This window comes from Chanos chanos, chromosome 10, assembly GCF_902362185.1.
Source record: "Chanos chanos chromosome 10, fChaCha1.1, whole genome shotgun sequence".
Lineage (NCBI taxonomy): Eukaryota > Metazoa > Chordata > Actinopteri > Gonorynchiformes > Chanidae > Chanos > Chanos chanos.
In genome coordinates, this window is record NC_044504.1 from 9107378 (window position 1) to 9120263 (window position 12886).

The 12886-nt window shown below is 40.2% G+C and overlaps 2 protein-coding genes across 2 annotated transcripts; both read right to left on the minus strand.

Annotated features, from left to right (window-relative positions):
• Positions 1–1238: 1238 nt before the first annotated feature.
• On the minus strand, positions 1239–7676 carry LOC115823067 (X-ray repair complementing defective repair in Chinese hamster cells 5). The gene is made up of 21 exons (XM_030787069.1): positions 7659–7676; positions 6817–6930; positions 6547–6730; positions 6360–6408; positions 6129–6251; positions 5826–6005; positions 5368–5482; positions 5112–5250; positions 4737–4849; positions 4505–4567; positions 4243–4380; positions 4049–4139; positions 3767–3897; positions 3323–3519; positions 3066–3153; positions 2850–2919; positions 2554–2663; positions 1850–1946; positions 1695–1762; positions 1433–1507; positions 1239–1328 (listed from the first exon to the last, which is right to left on the minus strand). Exons 1-21 carry the CDS (start codon positions 7674–7676, stop codon positions 1314–1316), a joined length of 2178 nt encoding a protein of 725 aa, XP_030642929.1. The 3' UTR covers positions 1239–1313.
• A 3326-nt stretch (positions 7677–11002) lies between these two features.
• tmem169b (transmembrane protein 169b) lies at positions 11003–12162 on the minus strand. Its single transcript, XM_030787304.1, has 2 exons — positions 11898–12162; positions 11003–11631 (listed from the first exon to the last, which is right to left on the minus strand). Exons 1-2 carry the CDS (start codon positions 12160–12162, stop codon positions 11003–11005), a joined length of 894 nt encoding a protein of 297 aa, XP_030643164.1.
• Positions 12163–12886: the final 724 nt, after the last annotated feature.

A 12886-nucleotide genomic window follows, 5' to 3' on the forward strand; every position in this document is an offset into this window, starting at 1 on the left:
GCCGTTTATACTTAGTAAATGTAAAATCTACACAAAATATACTGAAAACATATACTGGTTTGATTCTGTCCATTAAAATAAAAGGTGTTTAAAGAGAAAATGATAACATCACTTTAACTATATCCAACCACTGCTTTTCTGAGCAGAAACCGTGAGAGTTGAGGGGAAATCAGACAGGACCAGTGAAACAGTACTGCATCTCACGTGGGAAGAGGAATCATAGGAGGAGGAAAACCTGCTGGTGTGAATGTGTGCACAGAGATACCAACTCAAACACACAGACTTGTTTGAGATAATAAATATTGACAGGCACTGACCTTCCCAGTACCCAAACAATCTAAATTCAGCCACTGTAACGAGGCATTGAGAAAAAACTAAGAATTACCAAGAGGGTTTTTTTTTTTTTTTTTTTTAATTAACGGCTGAGGAAAGCCATTGGCGGGCAGGTGTGTAGAAACAGTTGTATGGGTTTAACTGAGTTACAGTAACACAATTATCATAAGAGAGTTTATTTGCCCAAGACAAATACAGGTCCACTTTTGTGGCTGCCTTTAGATAAAAGGCTAGAAACAGAGCCCCGAAATAAAGCCATACCAGATCATTCATATTCTGTGCACTCATCACTTTCCTTTGTCTGTTTTGTCTGAATGAGGCACTAATGAAGTACACAAAAATCTGTAATGAATGTCTCATAGCAGCCTTTGACAACTGTGTGAAGGAATAATTGATTACAAAAATGTTGAGGAAGTAATTGTATTTCATTGGACATGTTTTTAAAGCACTCTCAGCTTTTTAAATAAGATCATGGCTACCGAGCTGTTCTAGGAAGACAGGAAATATTCAGTTTGATGTGCTGACTTACTTAAAACAATATTCATTAATAAGTCTTTAGCCCTTACTCATGTCCTGCTCCTGCTAATTTACACATTCAAACTGACTCATCCAGACACAGAAACTTTCATCACCTCAACATTATTTCACTATTACTGTTTTATTATACGACTCGTGTCGATGCTACACATTCACTTTTAGAAAAATCAGCATTTCTTACACGTTTATGCAGTTTTGAAACAACATAAGACAGAATGTTCAAATTCAGACAAATGACAAAGTAAACATTAAATAACAGAGCCGATCTTAACAGCCACTTCAAGGAAAAGAGTGAACTGAACAGCTGAGCGACGGACGAAACAGTAGGATCCGTTGATGATTCATAACAATTGTTTGGATGAAGTCACGCAGGGACAAATAAAAGACAGCGGAAAGCTTTGTCGCACCAACGACGACGTCCACAAGCGTAAGCGCGTCGGCTCTCACATCATGTCCAACTGTGTGAAGAAAGACACGAATCAAAACCTCATCAAGCGCACTGAAATTCTGACATCACAAACCAGACTACTGCTCGAGTGAGGTCTTTGAGAAAAATATTTACCAAGTCATCCACGTCTCCCGCGTCGTCCTGTACCGGAGCAGCAACCGCCTCTTCTTTTTCCTCAGCACTCAAGAACTAAAAGGGTAGATTAGTTTAAATTAGAGCGGGAGACCACAGGGCTCAATAATCCATCCAGCAAAAAAAAAAACCAAAAACAAAATTATCCAGTCAAAGTGCTTGGCTTTGAAAGCCACTCCAGGATACGTAATGCTCTTCTCTGAAATATCACAAAAGATGAAAACGATGCAGAATTTAGCTGAACCTGGTTTGCATCTTGCTTGGTCACCGTGCTTCCAGCCACTTCCTCTTGGCTGATCAGAGTGAGAGAATCTGTCAACACAAAAACGTCCATGTTAAAATTGGTCCCTTCCGTTTTGGTTTTAAAAATGAAGAGGCTGTGTTTATTGACTGTGATACCTTGGACAAGAAGAGTCCAGAATTCCTGAAGTCCTCTGTCTGGAATACTCCTCTTCAAAGACTGCATGTAACTGTTGAATAGTTCTGCGTTCTGACTCTGAAAAAGTTTGAATGAAATGTCGGGGCAAGTTACATTAAACAGCTGTGTATGGTTTCCAAATCTAGATATCATATTTCGTCATACATAGAGTTTTCTGGAAGACAGCATCAGCAGACAGAAGCAAACTAGTTGTCTTGAGAGTTCATAACCTACATAGTTTTAAATTATAAAGTTACTAGCTGACACTGCTGTTTTTGAAGGCTGACCTATATCTGTGAAGAGGTGCTGTATCTCAGCATTATCTGCTATTGCTGTATATTGTATTTAAAATATTACTGTATCAAAGGATTATTATGCTGCTTAGATGTTACTTGCGTGATGTTCAGCAAAAGAAGCTTTTAAAACTTTTTTGCATTTCATTCCTTTGATGTAGACGGTAAAAATTTGCACAGCATATCAGTGTACATGTGTGTCTTTCATTCAAAAGATAATTATTTTCCACTTTGAATGTAATAATCAATTCATTCACACATCTCTTCCAGAGGACCTGGACACCTATGGCTAGGTCTTACTCTCCAGTCACCTGTGCTGTACTTGCTGAGATAATATTAGAGACTTTTTATATTCCTGACTGAATATGGAACACTAATTGGATAATTTTCACCTTTACAGACTGCTCTCTGAAGGCCTGAATGCAGGTGATGCTCTTCATATAGTATTGAGAGCTCTTGTTGCCAAGCAACTGTTCAATTCTGTGGGTCAGCTGTTGGCAGGCTGTCAAGGACAGAAGCACAAAGAGTCACAGGGGGCAGAGGACCAGGGCTGCAATCACAAAAACATGCCCCTGACTCATACTCAAAGGCAACAACATTTTTGTGTACAGGAAGCAGTTTCAAAATTGAGATTTACAAACCCGCTTTCTACGGGTTCATCAAATTTGTTGGACTCTCAGAATCTCACCTTGGTCAAAGGGGATGCTCTTCTGCCGTATCAAGGTACAGAAATCCCTTGCTGGATCTACACTACCAACCTGCGAATAAAATTAAAATCTTAGATCTTAGGTCTTATGTCAAGCATCTGTTAAAGACGACTTAATGTTGTGTCATTAACATCCCATGTTATCTCACTCTAAGTAATGAACATCAACAAAAAACTAAATTCATCTCTGTGTCTTACTGAGGTAATGTTTCCTGCTGATATCTGAGCCAGGTTAAATTCTTCTTCTTCATCAGTTTTCACCTTCTTGGCATCTGGCTCTTCGTTTCTAAATGCAAAATAAAAACACTGTAATAACCCTCCCGTTTTATGACAACGCAGACAAACAAACTAAAGCTATTGTCAAGGTGTAATAAAAAAAAAAAAAAAGTGATAAGTCGTAAAGTCAAATATGCAGATAAAGTTTCTGGGATCAACTCCTCCCGAGGCGCGCCTACCCATTTCCAAACACGTCAGCGCTCGTCTTCTGTTCCTTCTTACGCACCACTTCCTTCAGAGGGAACCTCTTTTTCACCTCCTGCAGCGGGGCGTGGCACCGCGCAGACACTGCCTGTGGACGCTCAAGGACCCTCTTCAGCCAGGGCTCCACAGGGGGCAGAGGGGCATTGGGATGTAATCCACGATGGTGCAGACACTGTGGATACAACATGTAATGAGACCCGAGAGGTACTTTATACAGAGGACAAGAGTAGCTCAAAAGACAAGGCAAAGGAAATTGTGAATTCTCCCTCTACCATTTTTTACGTTACTCTTTTCTTCCAGTCTGGTTAGCTGCTGCTTGCATACATATTGCATTTTGTTCTGGACGACGATGTACAAAAAACGACCCACACAATGTTTGTTATTTTGCGAACAGTGAAGGATGACTTTAATCTCCGTACCTGGAAGAGCCTCTGGAACTGTGGGTTGGGAATATGGTTGACTTTAAAGAGATCCACTTCTTCTCCGTCTTCATCTTCTTCGACCAACATCATGGAGTCGATGAGTGAATCCACAGCTGATAGCTGAGCGTCTGACGGAACGATACCACAAAATGTTTCCGTAATTAAGAACCTTCACTGTCAGCATACACGTTATTAATGACCTCTACCTCAAGGTCTCATTAAAAAAGGCTGTGCTTCAGATAGGCAGTTCAACTGAGGCTTCCATGAATAGAGACTCACCTGTGGGTACAAACTTCTTATTATTTTCCAAGGAGGGAAAGCTGAACTGTCGGAGGTCTTCCATAAAAGGCAACTGGACATATAACAGGCACTAACCACAAAAACAAAAAAAAGTATACAGGTCAAATACAAAGTTCAGAGGAAAACAACAGCTGTATGTGTACCGCCAGCCATAATGGAAGTTAGGCTTATACCTCATATTTCTCTTTGATGCAAGGGAACGCTGCTCCTACTTGGGGGTTACTACGGCGATCGTACGCGTAACGCACAATGGCTGCCATCTTAAGACTGTCTAGTGCATGGATGAGCGCTGACAGGGCCACTCCAGCATGCTGTTCAAACAGAGATGATGTTATACAAAAAACAGAGTAAACCGAAGACTGAAAAGCTCATTGGGATGGTGAGAGAAGTTTTACTGAGAGGAAAATAAAACTGTAAAAGCTTCAAAAATCTCACCTCATCATCCTTGGGAGCAAACACCTTGATAACCTGGCTGCCCATGAACTGGTGACGATTTATCTGAGAGAGAACAATAAATAAATAAAGTGTGAGATTTAATGGTAAGAAATGAGTTGGTTCACAAAAGGCTGAATAAAGCTTTCAGAATATCAGCTCTGGTAACGAACTACGTCTAAGAATCGTTTTTGACTTCCTGATTTTGAGGTCCATCTAGTGGAGAGAAACGTACTAATTCTTGTTTGGTAAATCCAAGCACAGCAAAGCTTTTCCCATCTGACTTGTACTTCATCTGCTCCTGGTCCACTTTTGAAAAAGGAACTATGTCACTTCCGTAACGGAATCCTAACGGAACAAGAAAGGAAATCACACACATCATAAAGATGTCATTTTATACCACTCACTTTGACATTTAGGACACGGCATGGTCATCACTCTGTGGAATATCAACAGACTCTCAGGCATAAATTACAATCAGTACTCCTCGTACCTTCATGTAACATTTATAGAGCCAGTTCTCTGATGGCGTCAAGTAAGCAGTAGATGTGTAAGTAAATCTACCATTCTCACTTGTGACAAAATATCCACTGTAGCCCTGTGCACACACCTTGAATAGTGTCGTCCTTCTGTACTTCCGTTTCGTTGTCGTCATTTAAGCAGTAAACCGTTTCCCTCTTTACATCATCTCGCTGGTTTGTCTGAGCTTCAACCACCATCCAGCTTTTTTTCACCTTCTCTTCAGTGACCTGCACACAATTCAACAACGACAACAACAAGAAGAAAAAATCAGTGTCACAAAAAGCAAACCTATTATGAAATGCATCAGGTGCAGATGGTCAAATAAAACAGAACCCAGAACGTACAGCCTTGTATCCAACAATGCGAATGGTCAGGGAGCTACCGATGGTCAGCTGACAGGGCCAGGCCATGGGCCTCCTCTCAATGCATTTGAATATGGATAATTTCTCAATGGCATCACTACAGAACACAAAACACCATAAAGACACCATGGAATCACTGCAACACCACAGAGCAACTAATATCTTTTAAACTTACGTGTATCTCCTAAAATAACACAAACAACCATTTAAGAACATGGTTAGCAATATACCAAATGAAAGAGGACTCAGAAGACCCGATGATTCTTTAGAAATATAACAATATCACACACTTAAGAGGCAAAATAAATACTTTTCTTCCACTAATGACTTCTTTGATGCGACATCTTCCACTAATTAATCGGTTAGTCATAGCTGATTGACTCACTTTGAAAGCTGATCAATAATACGCAGTAGGGACAGATGTGTAACTGAAAGTATACCTGAATGTGTAGACTTCATCTAGTCCACTCTCTTCATCTAGAGAGCTCATAATCTGCCGGACCATCTTCAAGCCCTGTCGCTGCTCCTGGGTCAGACCTTTGCCATGAGACGGAGGTCTTGGACCTGCTCCGTCACCGTCTCCAGCACCACCCTCTTCCACATCAGCAGGGAAGGGCTGGCTGGTGGCAGCATAAAGGAACAGGGTTAGAAAAGAAAAATGTTGCCATCTATTTACAGGAGACTCTACCGTTGGCAGTAGAGACAGGTCTAATGTATAGTAAGAGTCAGAAACTTATACTCACAAGAACTGGAGAGTGATGCCTGCTTTTTTCAAATTGTCAATTATGACATCTAGCTGGTCAGTGCAAACCTGTGTGTTCAGATCGCTAAGCAGGGCGATGTTGAGTCGATCATATTTCTTCCCCCTGGACAACAGTCAAAGAATCACATCAGCAATCCACTTCAGGAACAGGACTTGAATAATTGAACCACAGATCATTCTTTTTATTAATGTTTTCAGAAAACGATCTTACATGGTTTCCCGCTGCAAAAGATCCATGCACACAACAAGAGCATCCAACCCTTATCAAGAAAGTTAAGTATTTAACATTAGGAATTCTGTCCCTGAACCCCAAAACAATTCCAACACTGCATTATGCATAACGCCAATAAAGTTAAATAAATTGTTCTGTGTTTAAGGCTAAACAAGGAAAAGGATACAGTCAGCTTGCTGACTACCAGGCTGGAGTTGATTTTCAATTTCTTCCAGGAGCTCAAAGTCTGGTATCATCAGATGGCGATGGATAGAGATGTTCTGGTACTGGCCCTCCTTGGCAAGTGGGTTTTTAGTGTCATCTGTACCAAACAGCACCAAGCCCAGCTCATCCTTGCTCTCAGCAAACACCTAAGGTGGAAAAAGTCACCCTGAGCCTCATGTCTATAATCAGTACACAGAGAGGAAAGACAAAAAAAGAGTGTAGTGGTACTGACCTGTCTTTGAACAAATTTCTGAATAACTTTCTTGGCTTGTTCAAATGTAGGTTCTTGTCCAGGGGCTGAGTTGCTCATGGAGAAGCCCACATCCATGCACAGAACCAATGCCGACTACAAAAAAAAGACCAAAGTTCCTATGAACTATCTGGATACTGGATATTTTTTATTTATTTTGAGAGTGAGAGTGAGCGAGACCGAGACGGTGCGGGAAATGAGAGAACCGGGACATGTGTAGGTGTGAGTTTTGTCCTGTGGGTGGCGCTTATGGTCTATGTGGACATTCATTATGAACGTGTTGGAACATGTTGGCGCAGATTAATGTTGAGATAGACCCGGATACACTAAGTAACCCAGAGACCTAACTGATAGGACAGCGAATGAAAATGTATAAACTGACAGACATAAAGTGCATTGGTTAGACACTGTCACCTTGATTTGGTTAAAATAAAACATTTTTTTTTAAAAAACCTAGGCTACGTCATTTGGACGACATTTATCTCAAACTTTCGTGTACGCATGAAAACAATAACAAAGGCACTCTTAAAATACAGGGTCATAGGATTGTCAGTTTTAGCTCTTCAAGAGAGTAACCTCGACGGACACCAAAAAACTAAAACATCATCTACACTCCCTAAAAACTGACAATTGCCGAACAACTACCTTAATTCATCAACCCCTATAGCCTCCCCGCTATAATAAGTATCCCTCCACTCGTCCAAGTACCTTTCAAAGTACCTCTGTAACCAGAGAAGACCGAATAAGAGTGAGCTACTGTTCAGTATTTGATTTCTGATGCAGGGAAACATACTGTATACATTTTAGCATACTATAAATATTACCTTTGCGGAGCGCGCCATCTCGTACGTTTCACTTTGTCTTGGGTCCAAAGCGGATGATGCACACACGGTATTGCCACAAATTTTAGTTGTGGCTTTATATATATATTTGACGTAGGACGTCAGACAGCTCTAAAGCTAATCACTTTTTATCACCTCCACATCGACAAATTCTTAGTTTGAATTATCAGCAGAGCACGACTCAACACGGTACGTTGCCGCCATTCATTCTACGTCAAACAAGCGACTATCAGTTGCTTATGGGTAGTGTAGTAAATTCACATGACCTATAAACGCGATTTAACTTTCGATATTTTGCTCAGATTCTCTTTTGAATAGCCACACGAGGGTCTCGATTTTCTGACAGTGCCCCTGTTTATGAAATACTACCATGTAGTAGTTGTTCAAGATTAGGTTAATTGTTGTCGCCAATTACCATCACACAAATAGACCCCAAACTTTAACATTTTTTTCCTTTTCTTTTCTTTTCTTTTCTTTTCTTTTCTTTTCTTTTCTTTTCTCTTCTTTTCTTTTCTTTTATGTATGTTTTGCCATAGCTGAGTCTTTCATCCCGCATAAGTTGTAGCTCTAATGTTAACCAGCTGGTGGTTAAATTAGCTGTTAAGTTGATAATTTGGTTTTATTTCAATAATTGATCATTTGATCATTGAAGATATTGATAAGACAATTGATTTGATAAATAACAATATTGATAATTTTTTGTATTTTATTAAAATTCACATGCATTAAAAACAGTAGTCTGAGCAGCAAAGAAGTGTAGCAATCCCTGATGGTTCATACTTAGGTGTCCTAAGTAGGCAGCTTGTAGGGGGATGAGGGGAGATGCCATCTCCCTTGTTAGCCTGCCATTCCCCTCTATAGAGTAGTGTCAGTGACCACTGGGCCATCCCCCTTGTTGGCCGTTGGGCCATCCCCCGTTAAAATAATAACAACTCACCTACTGAGTATCCTAATACACTTGACAGGTTAGATGCTTTGACCTTTGACACTAAAATAGAATAAATGAATAAATAAATAAATAACTGAAGTGGGGAATCTGCGTAGCACCTGCACAGATGCAGCAGATGTGTTAAGCATGATTTCAAGGAGAGGGACACACTTTAATTTGTTTATTTTGGGATGGGTTCTTCATGACTTATATTCTGATGGATCCCTTATCAAATACTTCATGCAAAAAACCATAGCAAAACATTTACTATTCAGCTCGTCATTCCCATTCTGGTGATACCATCTTTACTAACCCTATGATTTGATTCGTGCTCTGTTGTACAGTCTGTTCTATAGTATGCACTACCCACAGTAATCAGACATGAGATCTTTACCCCTGATAAAAAATATTATCCTGACGGGCACCATAAGTAAGAAAAAGAGCCCAGTTCAAATGAAAAGATGATTTTTCAGTAATGTATCAGCCTTTGATCCCAGATTAGCTAACTGTTTAGTTGCTATGAAATTAAATGCTCTGTTGAACAAATTTCTGAATAACTTTCTTGGCTTGCTCAAATGTAGGTTCTTGTCCAGGGGCTGAGTCGCTCATGGAGAAGCCCACATCTGTGCACAGGACCAATGCCGACTACAAAAAAGAGCAAAGTTGCTATGAACTATCTGGATATTGGAATTTTTTTTTTGAGAGTGAGAGTGAGAGAGAGCGAGAGAGAGAGAACACCCACTGTTACTCTCAAGACTGAGACGGTGCGGAAAATGAGAGAACTGGGACATTGCGGAAAATGAGAGAGCCATCAGGGATTGCTACACTTCTTTGATGCTCAGACTTCTGTTTTTAATGGATGTATGTTTTAATTCAAATACAAAAAATTATCAGTATTGTCATTTATTAAATCAATTAGCTAACTGTTTCGTTGCTATGAAATCAAATGCTCTGTTGTAAACTGGTTGTAAGATTCTTGTTCTGAGGAGCAAGAAACAAAACAATTCACTGCTAAAGCTGAAGACAAGATCCAACTGAGCGCCCTCTGTAGAATCTTACACAAATCTTCAATTTATCAACAAGCAAAACGATGTGTGCTAGACCTGCGCTAGTTTCTGTAGAGTATAAAATATAGAGATTAAACCAAAACAATAGATAAGCAAATACAGAAGGAGGGGGCCGAAACTGATGGAAAGATCTACCAATGAGAAATAAACAGAAAAAGTCTGTAACCAGTCAATAAAAATGAATGAAGGCTTTGTTTGATAAGCCTGCATGCCAAATGAGACAAAAAGTAAGTAAGTATGAAAAGTACATCCTCAGAGTGAGATATTAAGTTCCACATAATCAGTTGCCAAAATAAATAAAACAATAAGGCAAAAAGATGCAAACTGTTGTTGCTGAGAAATGGAAATTTGTTTTTATTGTTTCACAACATCATAGCATGAGTATATATCAGATGATGATATATAGGTAACAGCAGAGAAGGAAAAAAAGGAAGATATTTTAGAAAAATTGTTCATGGACTAGGGTGGAGTAATGTAAATTTCTATGTCATCACAGAAAGTTACATAAAGAGCTGTATCATGCCAAGTTAAGAACTACCTAAAATAATTCTTGAATTATTTGAAAAAGTAACACTTCATTAAAAATGTTAAATCATATCTCATATTTTATGAAATATCACAAAGCACAAACATTGTTAGTTATAAAAAACACACAAACTGAATTTATTTTGAAGATCTAAGCAATTGAGATTTTAATCCCATTTGGAATATTCATTTGGTCCCAGTTTTGATATGAAACATACCACATATTTTAAAACAACACAGAGGGAGAAATCAGTTACAATTAGTAAAAACATAAATAAATAATATAAATAGCTTAAATACAAGACTTAACCCAGAGTGAAACACAGTCGTGTCTTTAAAAAAAAATCGAACTTGCTTCATGAGATAGGAGGACACACATTTCAGTTCAACACTGGTCATACGGGTTCGTCACATGAGACACTCACTAAGTCACTCACTCATTTTCAAAGCCGCTTATCCCAATTAGGGTCGCGGGCGTGCTGGAGTCTAGCCCAGCCTGTATTGGGTGAAAGGCGGGGAAACACCCTGCACAGGTCGCCAGTCCATCGCAGTCACACGAGACAAAGCAAACAAAATTGGAACAATACATTGTAATGTAGCTCACAAAAATAATTTGTCACAGGATTTTGATGGTAAATTAATGTCATTTGACAAAGCCTTCACTATCACTATGGTAGGCTTTTCCATCACACCATACAAGTCATGAAAAAACGTCCTAATTCACATACAACGGCATTTTGAACGGCAGACTCTAAAATCAACTGAGTCAACACGTCTCACTGAGGTTCACATCTCACAGTAAAGACTCACACAGAGGAAGTCTGCACAGTCTCACCAGGGGTCTTTCCCGGCAAACTTCTCGAGATAGTGTCGGAGTCTAACAGCTCCACTATGCTGTACGGTGAGCAATCTTCCAGTCCTAATTTCCCACATGCCCAGCCACAGAAGCCTTTCTCCAGATCTCGCACTGCTAACCACCACTCGCTGAAGGTCCACGACACCTGAACCACAGCTGCATAGAGACCCAGTGACAATGACACGGCCATGATTAACATGGGGTAGAAGACGATCAGACAGGGGCAAACTGTGATTTTGTGCCAAAACGTCCGCTCTTCGTTATACACCAGAAAGACGTTATACCAAGTGAGCGTGCCGTAATAGAAGGAGGTGATGAAAGAGAGGAGGAACACCACAGGAGCGCAGGACAAACTCCACAGCACAATGTGGGGACCCTGATTACAACCGAAACCGCACGAACGCTTAGCACCTTCTCCGGCTTCGCACTCCGCATCCAAACGCTCTTTAGACCTCGCCATGTCCTGTAGCTCCTTCTCCGTTAAAGTCACGTGAATGTCAACCATTTGGCCTTTCTTCTTTCCTCGTGTGATGGTGCCTGTCAGTGTGACGTAGCGACTGTCGGGGGGTATGTGCCAGCCTCATGTAAACACAAAAGTTGACAGACAAACAATAACATAAAAATATCAAGCCTCTTTTTTCATGAAAATACTTATGTTAAAGTAAATATGTCACCATATGTATCGACAGGATGGAACTGTGCTTACAGTATGGCAGAACTCACATCTTTTATTCATGCCATAACACATTTCACACTCTAAAATATTAACTGAGAGTGGAATGCTTCATGCAGGAAAGAGACAGTGACACGGATTAAATCAGTAAGGAGGGTCCTGTATATCTTACCTTCACTTGTTGGAGTAGTCAGAAATTTCGCCCCCTCTTCTGAGCTTCGCTCTGTCCCCTCTGTGTCTCCACCATGGTCCTCCCCAGGTGTCCTCTCTGTGTCAGAGCGGTACACGATGATGGACTCTGGCCGTGGCTCCTTCTTTCTCCTCTTTCTTCTGGTACCGGTACCTGCATCCCCTTCCTCAATCTGGTTTCTGCATGTTCCTGATTTTACTGACGTCAACTGTGGGCTTTCGCCTCCCGATTGTTCCACCTGTTCCATGATGACCAATCGTGTGTTGCCAAAGCTTTTACAGAAATAATGCTTACTGTGAGAGATGAACTTTCCTCGTGGATTCGTTCCCTCCTAACATAGCGATCCTGTGAATGGTAGATAAATGGAGACAACAAGATAACGAAACATTCACCAGGCATAATTAAAAATTAAGTTTGGTGACACAGGTCCGTCTACCATACTGTGTATCGAATTTTATACAGATAATAGAACTGTAATTTCTACATCCCTCTGCGATTTACTTAACACGGAACTAAAAACGGAGGGCTAATACCTAGATTTCAACCAATTTTACTTAGTTATTGACTCTCGTAAGTATATACGGCATATTCCGTGCCGTCATCAGCTTTTATGAAACAGCTTTTAAATAATGTCCTGTTTTGCAGAGCGTTTATTTATTTGCCAACACCCTATTCCGCTACATTGTAAGCGAGCAAAATTACCAAATGAACGATTACCAAAAATGTCCAAGCCCTAAATAATCAGACAACATGACTCAAAAGCATTGTGAACGTACCGTACAGTTTAAAATACAATATTCATCTTAATACAGATATATGCCTGAGATAGTCATTGTTTTCCCTTTACAGTTGAGACTGATGTGACGTCCCTGTATCACGCCCAACTTCTGTCCCTTTGAATAGCCTACAGAGGAAATCGGTCATCGAGGGACGAATCAAAAAGAACTATAAACGTTATTACCTGTCATATG